We start from the raw sequence: 15957 nt of genomic DNA on the forward strand, positions 1-15957 counted from the left end.
ACTACGGTCCAAGCAAACTCGAACGTCGCATTCCTGGTCTCTACAGCACCTTCCAGTGCATCAGCGGTTCCGCCGACGACGCACAAGGGGAGCAATCACCGTTTATCTCTCGTCTCTTCACGTCTCTTCGGCTTCTTTCTCGGTCACGGCCTTCACTCTCCGGATTCTACCCGCTTCGCTTCCTTCTTTCACTTCAACGGGACGAAAATCCTGGCATCACTTCAACGGCTTACAGCTAGCCGATCCAGAGTTTCTTCAACCTCGGCACATCAATCTCATCATCGGAGCCGACTCCTACGGCAAATTAAATCGAGTCGGAGGTCATAAAAGGCCAGCCTGTCGATCTTATCGCTCAACGAACCTTGCTTGGATGGACAGTACTTAGGCTAATCTCGGAGACATGCGCTATTCCGGCTTACCTTCGTCACATTCTGTCTCAGAGCTTCTAGAAATTTCCCTTCAACTTCAAAGGATCTGCACTCGCGGTTGCCTTCCCCTTCAAAAATGGACTTCAAATTCACCAGCGGCTCTTCAACATCTTGACTCTTCAGCCTTACAACCTGAAGCAGTTTCGATTAAATCGGAGGATTCGACGACGAAGCTTTTGGGCCTAGTCTGGGATCCAATCAAGGATGTGTTCCGGTTCAATCTTCAGGCAAACTTCTCTTCAACAATAACTAAGCGGATCGCACTCTCGGAAACTGCTTTCTTATTCGATCCGCTTGATTTCATTTCTCCAGTAATTATTACGGCCAAAATCTTCATGCAGAAGCTCTGGCTCGCAAAACTGCAGTGGGATGATCTTCTTCCGGAACGACTTCAACCTTGGTGGTGGCAATTTCGCGAAAGTCTAAGCGATTGAACCCTTATTTCGCGTCCTCGGTGGCTACATTCTTCTCCAACGGACTCGGTCGACCTTCACGGATTTTCTGACGCTTCGCAGCTCGCCATGGCTACTGTGGTTTATCTTCGATCATCTTCTCCGGACGGCTCGACGTCTGTCAAGCTCATCTCTTCGAAAACAAAAGTAGCCCCTCTGAAACGGCTGAGTATTCCTCACCTCGAGCTTTCGGCTACTCTTCTTCTGTCTCGGCTTATTTCTTACGTCCAGAAAATGCTCCCCCTAAACGGCGCGCCTGTCTATCTCTGGACGGACTCATCGGTTACTCTCACCTGGGTCTCTTCGCAACCAGCTCGCTGGAAAGACTTCGTCCGGAACCGAGTTTCACTCATTCAAGACCTGACTTCAACGGCTAAATGGCGCTTCATTTCGGGAAAGGAGAACCCAGCGGACTGTGCTTCGCGAGGACTGACTCCTCTTCAGTTGTCCAAGCATTCTCTCTGGTGGTCCGGTCCCACTTGGCTAATGAACACTTCGGAAAACTGGCCGGCACCACCAATAAATCTTCCTACGGACGCTCCACTTGAGCATCGGCCCGGCTTCATCTTCACTTCAAACCTCGAACCAATAGGCGAGATTTGGGATCTTGTACATCGGTATTCTTCATTGACACGACTTCTTCGCATCACGGCAATGTGTCAACGGGCTCTTCATCGATTCGAGCGCTCCTCACCGGTTCGGACGGACATACAGCTCACTCCAGACGATCTTGAACCAGCAAGACTCTTCTGGGTGTTACATACGCAATCGGCTTACTTCTCTGCGGAACTTCGATTAATTTCAAACGGGAACTTTCTGGCTCGGGGTCATTTCCTGTCGGCCTTAACTCCCTTCATCAATTCGCTTGGAACTTTTCGCGTCGGGAGACGCCTACAGCATTCAATTCTAAATTCGGAAGTAAAACATCCGGTGATTCTTCCTCGTCATTCGACGTTTACGACGCCCGTCATCACTGACGCGCACTTCAAGACTCTTCACGGCGGAACTTAATCGACTCTGACACTCCTTCGTCCCAACTACTGGATCGTTGGGGGTCGAGCACCAATTCGATCCTTCATTCTTCGTTGCAAGAAAGGTTTACGGTTTCGAGCACTTCAAGCTCAACAGTTCATGGGTCAACTTCCGGCCAGCCGGTCGTATTTCACCCTGGAAAAGACGAACTCACCCGAGTCGTCACACTTCGCACGGCCTCAACATTCAAGCGGCCCATTTCGAAACTATGCATCCTTCCGGTTACTTCTTCGTCAACATCGGTTGCCGAAGGCGGGGAGTATGTTCAGAAAAGGGCATGGTTCGCCGTTCTCTCGCGTGGGGCCCTCAGTGCACGGTTGGTCTCTCGCTTGAGCTCGGCGGTGCCGTGCTCTCTGCGCGCGCTCCCCTCCTTCGTGCTATACTTGCCGGTAGCTCACCGGCGCCTTCTACGCCCTTCTTCCACGGATTTCGGTACGCGACGGATCGATTGTGATCCTCGTGCTTCGGGCTTTTAACGGATTCTCTTCCAAATCTTCTAATTTTTCAACCGTTCTACTAGTGTTCTTTCTTAAATTTCTTGAAGTGCCCGGTTTGATTTCGCGATTTACGCCCGCGTAATTGAAGCGTTCACTTTGAGCAATTGTCGGTTTTCCTAACGTGGTTTTCGGTTCTATAACATCGGAATTATTTCTCTAACGGCTCTCTTCGATCATTTCGCCGCCATCTTGGCAACCTGTGGAATCTTCGAGAAACCATTGTGAACTCTTCGACTAATAAAACTGTGATATTTTTTCCCATTTTTTACACCAAATTCTTTCGGCTTCAAGTTATTTATTTCTCCTTCACCCGGCCATACAATTTCATCCACGATTCCTTCTCACAAACCAGGAATTCTTCTCAAAAAATTACACACTCATTTTATTTTTTAAAACTAACTGTAACATATATATGAAGTAAACACTCATCACAGAAGTCTTCAGTTGCTCATTTATGGATAGATTTTAAATTGCTGTCTTCAAAATTTATTGCGCAGATACATTGAATCGCAGCAGATACCTGCAACCTCTGAAATTTCTGTGCATAAATATGTGTGTTAAGCATCAACCTCTATCTTTGATTATGAGAATGAGTAATAGAACTTGGTTTAGCAAGTTTTAAAGTATTTCTTTTTAAATACTATTGAAGTTTGTATTACTGCGGTATGAAGCGAATACCTCCAAACTTTCATATTTTTGTGTCGCAGCATGTGTGCCAATCATTTAAATTTTTTACTCCAACTGTAACATGTAATCTCAAAAATTCATCACAAACGTCTTCAGCTTTTCTAAATTCCTAAATTTTCCGTTTTCTATTTTATTCTGAGTTTTTAAACTTTTAAATTCATTCCTGAATTCTCCTGAAATTGTTTTTCTCCAAAACCAATGCAGGTACCTTAAACGTCTTTGAATTCGGTTGCTCTGTTGAATTAAGTACGTTCAGTTTTTTTTGCTTCTTTGAGTTCTGAAATAATAAATGTTTCCGGGTGCCTTTTTTCAGCAACTATCAAACTGTAGATAATTGGATCTCAGCGGCCACTTGCAAACTTAGGAAATATATTTCATCGGGGACACGTTTTGAATGACACGAAAATGTCTAGGTTCAGAATGCAAAAGCAACATTTAAAAAGGGCCAATTCTGTTGGATTTGTTGTGTCTTGAATTTGATCTATCTTTCCTCTTTTCCTTTCTTTTTCCTAACGTTATCAGCCGAAAATCATATCTCGGCCCGCAACACGCATTGCTCCATGCTGTTGAGTTCCCAATGGACGACACATATTAGAAGACAAGGAGAAAAATCACCAAAGTCCAAGAATAAACCTCTATCGAAATATTTTCAGTACAATTTCGACGAAAAATAGGTCTTTTTTCGTGAAAACCAACGTTATACGCCAAAAATTATAAACAATTCATAGAAATTTAAAATAAAATCTTATAGTCATCTGAACATAAATAGGGATCTTTTGAGAAAAAAGACGTGATATCAAACCATAAACTTCCCCTAGGGAAAAAAAAGGTTGGGACAAGTACATTGATGATCCCTCGTTTGCTGATAATTCCACCCATAAAAAAAACTTTAAACAAAACTTTTTTTCAATTGTAAAAAAAATTATTTCATAAAAAAAATACAGAACAATTCGAAAAAAATTTTACCGATCTTGAAAAAACGTTATATTAAAAAAAAACTAACCTGCATCTATTTTTTAAAGTGTCAAAAGAATCAAATAACAAGTAAAAAATAATAAACCGAAAAATCGCCCTTGAAATCATTTTGGAAACCGATGCCTCATTCTTCTGATTTGATTCGAACAGATAAATTAATTGACAAAAATTCCATCTAGAGTCGCGGTAGTGACTCAAAGACAAGTACATTTATGTATGATGACGTCGCTGCCAGAGACTCTTTACAGGAGCCATCGCTTTTCTACTTGTTTCGAAAATTTCTTTCTTCAATAAAAAAATAATCACAGAATTCCATAGGATATTTCAAGTTGACGTATTTTTTATTTATTTTTTTCTATCGATTGCGACCTCTTGCAACTCTGTAGCTTAACGCATTCGAAAGATATAAATTATGATTTTTTTAATTTCTTCAGAAAATTGTGCATTTTTTCGCACACATTTTTGATGTTTATTTGTTTCAAGAACTAGGGATATCTGGTTCCATACATATTTTGTATACCTATATATTTCCGTGTCTGACATTTCTATTATATGCATGAAAAAATAAGGTTGGATCGCTGTCAGTGTCCAAGTTGATTGACCTAACATCGTGACCATGGATGATATACCTATATATATTGTGATCGTGATCGTGATGTGAAAGCTCACATCACGATCAGGTATTTTAATTCATAATAATTCATAATAATCATTTTTATATACTAAAGATATCATGAGCATGATGTTGTGTTAGTGGTTTAAACTCAAATTCGAATTCTATTTTTTTGAGAAGTGCTGGTGAGAATGCGGATGTGAAATTGTACTTAGGTCGACGGCTCCATGGTTTTCGATGTCTAGGTCGACGGCTTCATGGTTTTCGATGTCTAGGTATATTTCTCCATAGTTTTCGATATCTAGGCATATTTCTCCATGGTTCGCCATGTCTAGGTCGACGGGTCCATGGTTTCCGATGTCTAGGTAGACGGCTTCATGGTTTTCGATGTCTAGGTATATTTCTCCATGGTTTTCGATATCTAGGCATATTTCTCCATGGTTCGCCATGTCTAGGTCGACGGGTCCATGGTTTCCGATGTCTAGGTAGACGGCTTCATGGTTTTCGATGTCTAGGTATATTTCTCCATGGTTTTCGATATCAAAACATATTTCTCCATGGTTCTCCATGTCTAGGTCGACGGGTCCATGGTTTCCGATGTTTAGGCTTCATGGTTTTCGATGTCTAGGTATATTTCTCCATGGTTTTCGATATCTAGGCATATTTCTCCATGGTTTCCGATATCTAGGTCGACGGGTCCATGGTTTCCGATGTCTATGTCGACAGCTTCATGGTTTTCGATGTCTAGGTATATTTCTCCATGGTTTCCGATGTCTAGGTAGACGGCTTCATGGTTTTTGGATGTCTAGGTATATTTCTCCATGGTTCTCCATGTCTAGGTCGACGGGTCCATGGTTTCCGATGTCTAGGTAGACGACTTCATGGTTTTCGACATGTAGGCATATTTCTCCATGGTTTCCGATGTCTAGGTAGACGACTTCATGGTTTTCGATGTCTAGGTATATTTCTCCATGGTTTTCGACATGTAGGCATATTTCTCCATGGTTTCCGATGTCTAGGTCGACGGGTCCATGGTTTCCGATGTCTATGTCGACGGCTTCATGGTTTTCGATGTCTAGGTATATTTCTCCATGGTTTTCGATATCAAGGCATATTTCTCCATGGTTTCCGATGTCTAGGTCGACGGGTCCATGGTTTCCGATGTCTATGTCGACGGCTTCATGGTTTTCGATGTCTAGGTATATTTCTCCATGGTTTTCGACGTCTAGGTATATTTCTCCATGGTTTTCGATGTCTAGGTATATTTCTCCATGATTTTCAATGTCTAGGTCGACGAGTCCATGGTTTCCGATGTCTAGGTCGACGCATTCATGATTTTCCAGGTCTAGGCCCGTGGCTCCATTGTTTTCGACGTCAAAGCAGATATCAGCCCCAATAATTTTTTTGCCACGAATTTTGATAGTTATTATTAATTGTCCGAAAATTAGACTCACGAAGAACATCATTGTTATTTTCTTGGAAAAGTAGTATTGCAAAATGCTTGAGAATTTGAAAGTTACCGTTAGTCGATTCTCAATTGATTGAACAGTTTAAATTTGTGGAAATGAAATGATCGATTATGGAAATTATTGGCAACTAATGAAAAATGTATTGCCAATTGACAAAAATTTTCCAATTGATGGAAAATGTTTTGCCAAATGACGTAAATTTGTCCATTAAATGAAAAGTTTTCGGTCAATCGATGAAGACCGGATCGTTCTTTGTCAATTCGCCCACAATGTTGTTAAATGATTATATATTTATCGATAATGAGCGATACAATTTAGATATGGAATACGATAGATTGATGGAGATCGGGGGTTTTTGGGGCTGCTGAGCGCAATTCCAGTATCAGATTTCCTGAATTACGAAAATTCTAAATGGCGGATCTTATATTCCAAACCACTTTTTGAAAAATTGATCCAACTGGCCTGAAACTTGTTAGTCAGAGGTTTTTGGTGTCACTGAACACGAATTTGCCGCCGACTTTTCTAAATTTCAAAAATTCGAAGTGATGAATCTGATATTTCGAACGATTTATTGAACAACAATGTAATTGGCCCGAAACTTGTTACTGAAAGGTTTCCGGGGTTGCTGAGCAGAAATCTGATGTCGAATGTTTCAAATTTCAAAAATTTAAAGTGTCAAATATAATATCTTGAAGGACTTTCTTAAAATCAATCCCATTAACCTGGAATCATTTCTCGAGAGTTTTTGTGACTGCTGAGCACAATTCCGATATAAGATTTTCATAATTTCGAAAATCAGAAGCGTCGACCTAGCCATCGAAAGCCATAGATCTGTCGACCTGTCAACATCGCAAACCATGGATCCGTCGACTTCGACATCGGAAACCATGGATCCGTCGAACTAGACATCGGAAACCATGGATCCGTCGACCTAGACATCGGAAACCATGGACCCGTCGACCTAGACATCGAAAACCATGGAGGAATATGCCTTGACATCGAAAACCATGGAGATGTATACCTAGACATCGAAACCCATGGAGCAATATGTCAAGACATCGAAAACCATGGAGAAATATGCCTAGATATTGAAAACCATGGAGCAATATGCGTGAACATCGAAAACCATGGAGAAATATACCAAAATCGAAAATCATGGATCCGTCGACCTAGACATCGGAAACCATGGAGAAATATGCCGCGACATCGAAAACCATGGAGAAATATACCTAGACATCGAACACCATGGAGAAAGATACCGAGACATGGAAAACCATGTAGCCGTTGACCTAGACATCCAAAACCTTGGAGCAACATGCCTGAACATCGAAAACCATGGAAAAATATACCTAGACACCGAAAACCATGGAGCAATATGACTGGATATAGGAAACCATGGATCCGTCGACCTACACATTGGAAACTATGAACTCGTCGACCTAGACATGGAAAACCATGGAGAAATATACCTAGATATCGAAAACCATAGAGAAACATACCTAGACGTCGAGAACCTCGGAAAAATATGCCTAGATATCGAAAGCCATGGATAAATATTCCTCGACATAGAAAACCACGAAGAAGTATACCTAGATATCGAAAACCGTGTTGCAATATGCCTAGACATCCAAAACCATGGAGTAATATACCTAGACATCGAAAACCATAGAGGAATATTCCTTGACATCGAAAACCATGGAGAAGTATACCTAGACACCGAAAACCATGGAGCAATATGCCCGGACATCGAAAAACATGGAACCGTCGACCTAGACATCAGAAACCATGGAGAAAAATAACTAGACATCGAAAATCATGGAGCCGTAGACCTAAGCGTCGAAGATCTTCACGAACGTATCGCATACTATGTATGCTTAAACCGATCAATGTATGATCTACCAATTGGTCAAAAATGTCTCCAGAATTGAATTTTATATGATCAATTGACAGAATATTTTGGATCAATTGAAAAATTTTCGTCAATTGGCAATATCACCTTTATTAATTAGAAATTGGTTGGTCAATTGGTAATATCTCCTCCATCAATTGGAAATTGGTTGGTCAATTGACAATATCTTCTGCATCAATTGGAAATTTTTTGTCAATTGGTAATATCTCCTTCATCAATTAGAAGTGGATTTTTCATTTGATAATGTAATTTGAAATAATTACTGATTTAAATTTGTAATCAACTGATAATAATTATTTTCCCAATGTGCATTTTTGATCAATGTAAAAATTAAAAATGAAAAAATTTTTTTTTGACGATCTCTGGATGATACTAAGGTCGAGAAAAGAAGTTGGCCGAGAAACGCCAAAAATGGTTATGTGTTTTTCTTAGAACAAATTGAGAAATAAATCAACGATAACAGATCACATCTATATATTGTCGTAATATCAAGAAGAGATGAACCGGTCTACACTATCATGATTTCGATTTTTAAATATCTTGTTAAATTTCAAGTTCACGGTGCACAAAAAGTCGGCAAATAAACATGAAATACAGCATGAATGCTGTGAAAAACTGAAGACAAGTACATTTATGTCCCCTGGACAGCCCTCGTCAAATATTAATTCATTACAACGTATGAAAAACTATGCTCAAAAAAAATTGAACACCTATAAAAAACTACAAGCTCGTCATGGCAGCTCAAGAAAAAATGATTGAACCCTCAAAAAATAAAATCATACATTTTTTCTTGAAATTGAAAAAGGTATTGTCCGAGTAAAAGTCTGCTTCTAAAAAAACTATCCAAAAACCAAACTCATCATACACTTTATGAAAAACCTTCTTCATTATCATTCAAAAGAATATCGAACCTCGTAAAAACACGCTTCCTTCCAAATAATTATTACAAAATAATTCACAAAAATGACGTCTCAAATGACCATCTCAAATGCATTAATGAATAACCTCGAACCTGTGATATGGAAATACGTAATCTCAAGACATTCCGCTCAAAGGAACTGAACGTTGTCAAATAAGTGCAAAAGTGAAAAGTACATTGCATTGAGAACCGAAAAAATACAAATGTAATATATTTAAAGAAGATTAAAAAATACAAATAATCAAATGATAAACAAAAGAAAAACAAAAACACAAAAAATCGCAAATACAAAAAGTTATAATAACAAAAAATTACAAAGAAAAAAAATACGAAGATTTTAACTTACTGAATAGTCAACTAAATTATTGAATTTTAGCCGTTGTGAAATCATGTTCTAATGGGCTTTGAGAATACCCGGCTGCCTCAGAACGTTTTAGCTAAATTACTAAAAGATCGACAACCATAAAAGTTACAAAATCTTAGTTTTAAGCAATTATATAGAAGAACAATGCCACCCATTTTTTTTATAACCAGCACATATAAAACTGTGGTTAATTTCGAGTTGAGAATACTCTTCCGGCCCAAGGAGTCCTGACTGAGTTACTATTCGACAGTAGAAACTTATAAGGAAACCGAAATCTTCCTGCCCATGACTTTTTGAGAAAATGGCTAATCCAAAATATCACATCAAAGGTGAAGTCATTTTTCACTTTATGATAGTAGAGATTTATAAGAAAATCGATTCTTCTCCGACTTTCAGGACCCCCTATGATTCACTACATATTCGAGGTCGATTGGATCGGTACGAGTTATTTTTAAATACGTGTTGAAAGTACTTGTCCGGCCCATCACTTTCTATTCAAATTGCTCATTCATAAAAAAATCAAAGACGAAGCTAATCCATATGTTAATATCATGGAACAAAAAAATCATATTTCTTTGAATTCCTCGAAACGCTCGTGTTTTACTTAACTGTTGATATTTATTGATTTTAACCGGATAAAATTGTATACGTGGATATAAAAAAATAAACACACAATCGTATGGCTGAGTCCGATCGAATTTTTTCGAAAAATGCGACATATTATCATTTCAATATTCTCAACATTAGTATAGGATGGTTCCTATACTGAATATGGAATTTCTTCGCTGAAAGAAATGAGAGGTAAGAATTGCTTTCATTTTGCAATGTAAGCTGAGAAGTTATCTTGAATGCTTGAAAATTTGTATCGTGCAGAGTATATTTTTTTATTTTATGGTTGCACAATGAAATCCCTTGTAAAATACGGGGAAATTGGATTAGATTTTTTTCACAATTTATTCAATTACCTAAAGATATTTTTGTCAACTCTCTCCGAATTCATACTTGTGGTTCATCAATTTTAGGAAAGCCCTGATTTTTTTATGAATGAGCAATTTGAATAGAAAGTGATGGGCCGGACAAGTACTTTCAACACGTATTTAAAAATAACTCGTACCGATCCAATCGACCTCGAATATGTAGTGAATCATAGGGGGTCCTGAAAGTCGGAGAAGAATCGATTTTCTTATAAATCTCTACTATCATAAAGTGAAAAATGACTTCACCTTTGATGTGATATTTTGGATTAGCCATTTTCTCAAAAAGTCATGGGCAGGAAGATTTCGGTTTCCTTATAAGTTTCTACTGTCGAATAGTAACTCAGTCAGGACTCCTTGGGCCGGAAGAGTATTCTCAACTCGAAATTAACCACAGTTTTATATGTGCTGGTTATAAAAAAAATGGGTGGCATTGTTCTTCTATATAATTGCTTAAAACCAAGATTTTGTAACTTTTATGGTTGTCGATCTTTTAGTAATTTAGCTAAAACGTTCTGAGGCAGCCGGGTATTCTCAAAGCCCATTAGAACATGATTTCACAACGGCTAAAATTCAATAATTTAGTTGACTATTCAGTAAGTTAAAATCTTCGTATTTTTTTTCTTTGTAATTTTTTGTTATTATAACTTTTTGTATTTGCGATTTTTTGTGTTTTTGTTTTTCTTTTGTTTATCATTTGATTATTTTTATTTTTTAATCTTCTTTAAATATATTACATTTGTATTTTTTCGGTTCTCAATGCAATGTACTTTTCACTTTTGCACTCATTTGACAACGTTCAGTTCCTTTGAGCGGAATGTCTTGAGATTACGTATTTCCATATCACAGGTTCGAGGTTATTCATTAATGCATTTGAGATGGTCATTTGAGACGTCATTTTTGTGAATTATTTTGTAATAATTATTTGGAAGGAAGCGTGTTTTTACGAGGTTCGATATTCTATTGAATGATAATGAAGAAGGTTTTTCATAAAGTGTATGATGAGTTTGGTTTTTGGATAGTTTTTTTAGAAGCAGACTTTTACTCGGACAATACCTTTTTCAATTTCAAGAAAAAATGTATGATTTTATTTTTTGAGGGTTCAATCATTTTTTCTTGAGCTGCCATGACGAGCTTGTAGTTTTTTATAGGTGTTCAATTTTTTTTGAGCATAGTTTTTCATACGTTGTAATGAATTAATATTTGACGAGGGCTGTCCAGGGGACATAAATGTACTTGTCTTCAGTTTTTCACAGTCTAATTTACGTGCAACATTAAAATTTATTATATCAATTCGAGGCCAAGTATTTTCTAATTAATTGAAAAGAATTACCATTTGAATTACGTGCAGCACTAAAATTTATGATATCAATCGGTGGACAAGTATTTTATTAGTAACTCCAAATTTTGACATTATTGAATTGTTCTAAGTAAGAAGCTTTCAAATCCAAAAGAATCACATGCAAGCTAGTTATTTCTTACTCTATGGTGGTAGGGACTTATAAGAAAATCGATTCTTCTCAGACTTTCAGGATCCTCTGGTATTATTCACAAAATTCGACGTCGATTGGATCGATACATTTTATGTTTAAATATGTGTTAAAAGTACTGGTCAGGCCCATCACTATTCATTCAATAAAAAATCAATCATAAAAAAACGAAATTGTACAGCAGCATCCGGTTAAAAATTTGTTGAAATGCGATTCATTTAGAGTTTAATGTTCTTAATAATAGTATAGGTTAGTTCTTATTCCGAATGGAATTCGTTCGCTGGAAGAATAAGTGGGAAGTAAAAATTGCCGTCATCGAATGTAAACTGCACAGTTATTTTGGAAGCTCGAACATATACATTATGTACAATTTTTTTCATTTATCGATGCACAATAATATCCCTTCTATATTGCGGAATAATTTGTTTCCGTTTTTTATTAAATTAGTGCAATTAAGTAAAAATTACATGAAGATAATTCTCTCAATTCCCTCTGCATGAATACTTGTGGTCCATCAGTTCTAGACAAGCCCTAACTTTTATTTGGATAAACAATTTAAACGGAAAGTGATGGGCCGGACAAGTATTTTTAACACATATTTAAACATAACTTGTATCGATCCAATCGACGTCGAATTTTGTGAATAATACCAGAGGATCCTGAAAGTCTGAGAAGAATCGATTTTCTTATAAGTCTCTGCCACCATAGAGTAAGAAATGACTAGCTTGCATGTGATTCTTTTGGATTTGAAAGCTACTCAGACCAATTCAATAATGTCAAAATTTGGAGTTACTAATAAAATACTTGTCCACCGATTGATATCATAAATTTTAGTGCTGTACGTAATTCAAATGGTAATTTTTTTCAATTCATTAGAAATTACTTGGCCTCGAATTAATATAATTTATTTTAATGTTGCACGTAAATTAGATGGAATTTTTTTCAATTGATTTAGCTGTTCGAATCAAATAAGAAGAATGAGGCATCGGTTTCCAAAATGATTTCAAGGGCGATTTTTCGGTTTATTATTTTTTACTTGTTATTTGATTCTTCTGACACTTTAAAAAATAGATGCAGATTAGTTTTTTTTTAATATAACGTTTTTTCAAGATCTGTAAAATTTTTTTCGAATTGTTGTGTATTTCTTTTTATGAAATAATTTTTTTTACAATTAAAAAAAAGTTTTGTTTAAAGTTTTTTTTATGGGTGGAATTATCAGCAAACGAGGGACCATCAATGTACTTTTCCCTAGGGGAAGTTTATATTAATTCCATCCTTAAAAACAATACTTGGAAACCGATGCCTCATTCTTCTTATTTGATACGAACAGCTAAATCAATTGAAAAAAATTTCACCTAATTTACGTGCAGCATTAAAATTTATTATATCAATTCGAGGCCAAGTATTTTCTAATGAATCGAAAAAAGTTATCACTTGACTTACGTGCAGCACTAAAATTTATGATATCAATCGGTGGACAAGTATTTTATTAGTAACTCCATATTACGACATTATTAAATTGTTTTAAGAAGCGTTGAAATCCAAAAAAAAATCACATGAAAGCTAATAATTTGTAATTCTATGATGACAGAGACTTATAAGAAAATCGATTTTTCTCAGACTTTCAGGATCGTTTGGTATTATTCACAAAATCGTGCATCGATTGGATCGATACATATTATGTTTAAATATGTGTTAAAAGTACTTGTCCGGCCCATCACTTTCCGTTTAAATTGTTTCTCCTAATAAAAATTAGGGCTTCTCTAGAACTGATGGATCACAAGTATTCATGCAGAGGGAATTGAGAGAATTATCTTCAAGTAATTTTTATCTAATTGCACTAATTTAATAAAAAACGCAAACAAATTGTTCCGCAATATACAAGGGATATTATTCTGCATCGATAAATGAAAAAAACTGTACATAATATATATGTTCAAGCTTCCAAAATAACTCTGCAGTTTATATTCAATGATGGCAATTTTTACTTCCCACTTATTCTTCCAGCGAACGAATTCCATTCGGAATAAGAACTAACCTATACTATTATTAAGAACATTAAACTCTAAATGAATCGCATTTCAACAAATTTTTAACCAGATTTTGCCGTACAATTTCGTTTTTTTATGATTGATTTTTTATTGAATGAATAGTGATGGGCCGGACAAGTACTTTAAACACATATTTAAACATAATATGTATCGATCCAATCGACGTTGAATTTTGTGAATAATACCAAAGGATCCTGAAAGTCTGAGAAAAATCGATTTTCTTATAAGTCTGTCACCATAGAGTAACAAATGATTAGCTTTCATGTGATTTTTTTTGGATTTTTTAAAGCTTCTTAGAACAATTTAATAATGTCATAATTTGGAGTTACTAATAAAATACTTGTCCACCGATTGATATCATAAATTTTACTGCTGCACGCAATTCAAGTGGTAACTTTTTTCAGTTCATTGCAAAATACTTGGCCTCAAATTGATATAATAAATTTTAATGCTGCACGTAAAATAGGTGGAATTTTTTTCAATTGATTTAGCTGTTCGAATCAAATAAGAAGAATGAGGCATCGGTTTCCAAGTGTTTTTTTATGGATGGAATTATCAGCAAACACGACACCATCAATGTACTTGTCCCAACCTTTTTTCCCTAGGGTTTTTTATATGACGCACGATGGGCTTGCAGTATCAGCATGTGCAAAAAAGAAATTTCCAATGTTATTCTTATGGAAAATAGAAAAGTGCGATGAGTCTTTTTACACCAAAAGAAACTTTTAAGCCTGTCTGCAATGTAAAAAAAAAAAAATTTTTTTTGAATCGCCCTAATGTGCAGATGTTCCTCTTGGAAAAGAGGGATGCGTCTTCAAAGCTCGTGGGAAACGTTGTTTTCGAAACGCAGCTTTGGAATTCGTATGGGTCTGGAGGATGTTTACATTGGTGATACAATTGGGGATAAGGAATATTTGGGAAAAGGACTTGGATAGATTTTATATCTTCTTGCGCCGGACGTGTGTATTTATGTGGCGACTGAAAGGACGAGTAATGTCTAGGGCACACGTGCACTTGCAAGTTTTTCGAGAATGGGAGGTTGAGGAAAAAAGAAGATCTGTGCGGTTGTCGAGTATCTCGCAGGATATGTCGGTTTGTGTTTATGTAGTTTGTTGGACATAGCCGGGATTCTCTTAGAGTATATTTTATGTTGAGTTATCTTACTAGCTATGAATTTATTTATCGACGAACGATCATGTGAGTTTAGAATTGTAGATTTAAGAAGAAAAAGTGAGGGGCGTCCAGCTTCATACTGGAACGTAACAATATTATCCATTTTTTTCAGCAGCGATCCTTCACTATTCGTCACTAATGCCGATGATAAAGGATCATACTGTCGTCCCATGGAGCGACGGCGTCTCCTTAATCCCAAATTAATCTCTCATAACGTACTTCATTTTATTATGACAGAGAAAACCTCGTGATTCCACATAGAATTTACCTTATGCTTTCGTTTGTATCCTCTCTAAAAACTGCGAGGACGCTCTTGAAATAAGCGAAACGGTCCAATAAATAATAATCAGAATGATTTCTCGTTTTCAGATGACTAATCAATTGATATTAGCATGCAAACTATATCTTTCTGAGGGAGACACCCAGAATATTTGGCATGGCTCAAAATCAGCCGTTATTTTCCGCATGAAGGTAATCGCAACGACATTTTCTCCGATCACATCATATTATCATTTTTATATCGACGAAATTCCAATTTATTTCAGGATTGTATCAAACTATGTGAACAATATCACAATTGTTATATTGAAATGTGCAAAAAAGTCAATGATTCTTCAGATGAGAAATCACTCGAATTGTCGGAGATGTACGTGTTCGGCAAATTCCACACTTTCAAGAAAAGAATGTTCAAAGTAAGTTTATCACTATCACTATTTTCCGGAAAAGTGGCCAACTTTTCCTGCCATCTCAACTTACGGTGGAAATTCACATTTTCGATTTGGCTTCAATTCTATGGTTTTTTCATAGCCCATGGTAAAGAATGTCATGATTTTTTTCGATTCGTTTTATCTAGTTATTCACGATGTGCAAGTTTAAAAAAATTGTAGTTGTTTTTTTTTACAAATGCTTATAACTTGTTTGAAA

At 36.6% G+C, this 15957-nt stretch overlaps 1 protein-coding gene across 1 annotated transcript; it reads left to right on the plus strand.

Moving 5' to 3' along the window:
- The first annotated feature begins 949 nt into the window (after nucleotides 1-949).
- Nucleotides 950-1891, plus strand: LOC122411333 (uncharacterized). Its single transcript, XM_043420077.1, has one exon. The coding sequence runs from the start codon at nucleotides 950-952 to the stop codon at nucleotides 1889-1891; it is 942 nt and encodes a 313-aa protein (XP_043276012.1).
- The last annotated feature ends 14066 nt before the right edge of the window (nucleotides 1892-15957 follow it).

The sequence above is a fragment of the Venturia canescens genome, chromosome 5, assembly GCF_019457755.1.
Source record: "Venturia canescens isolate UGA chromosome 5, ASM1945775v1, whole genome shotgun sequence".
NCBI lineage: Eukaryota > Metazoa > Arthropoda > Insecta > Hymenoptera > Ichneumonidae > Venturia > Venturia canescens.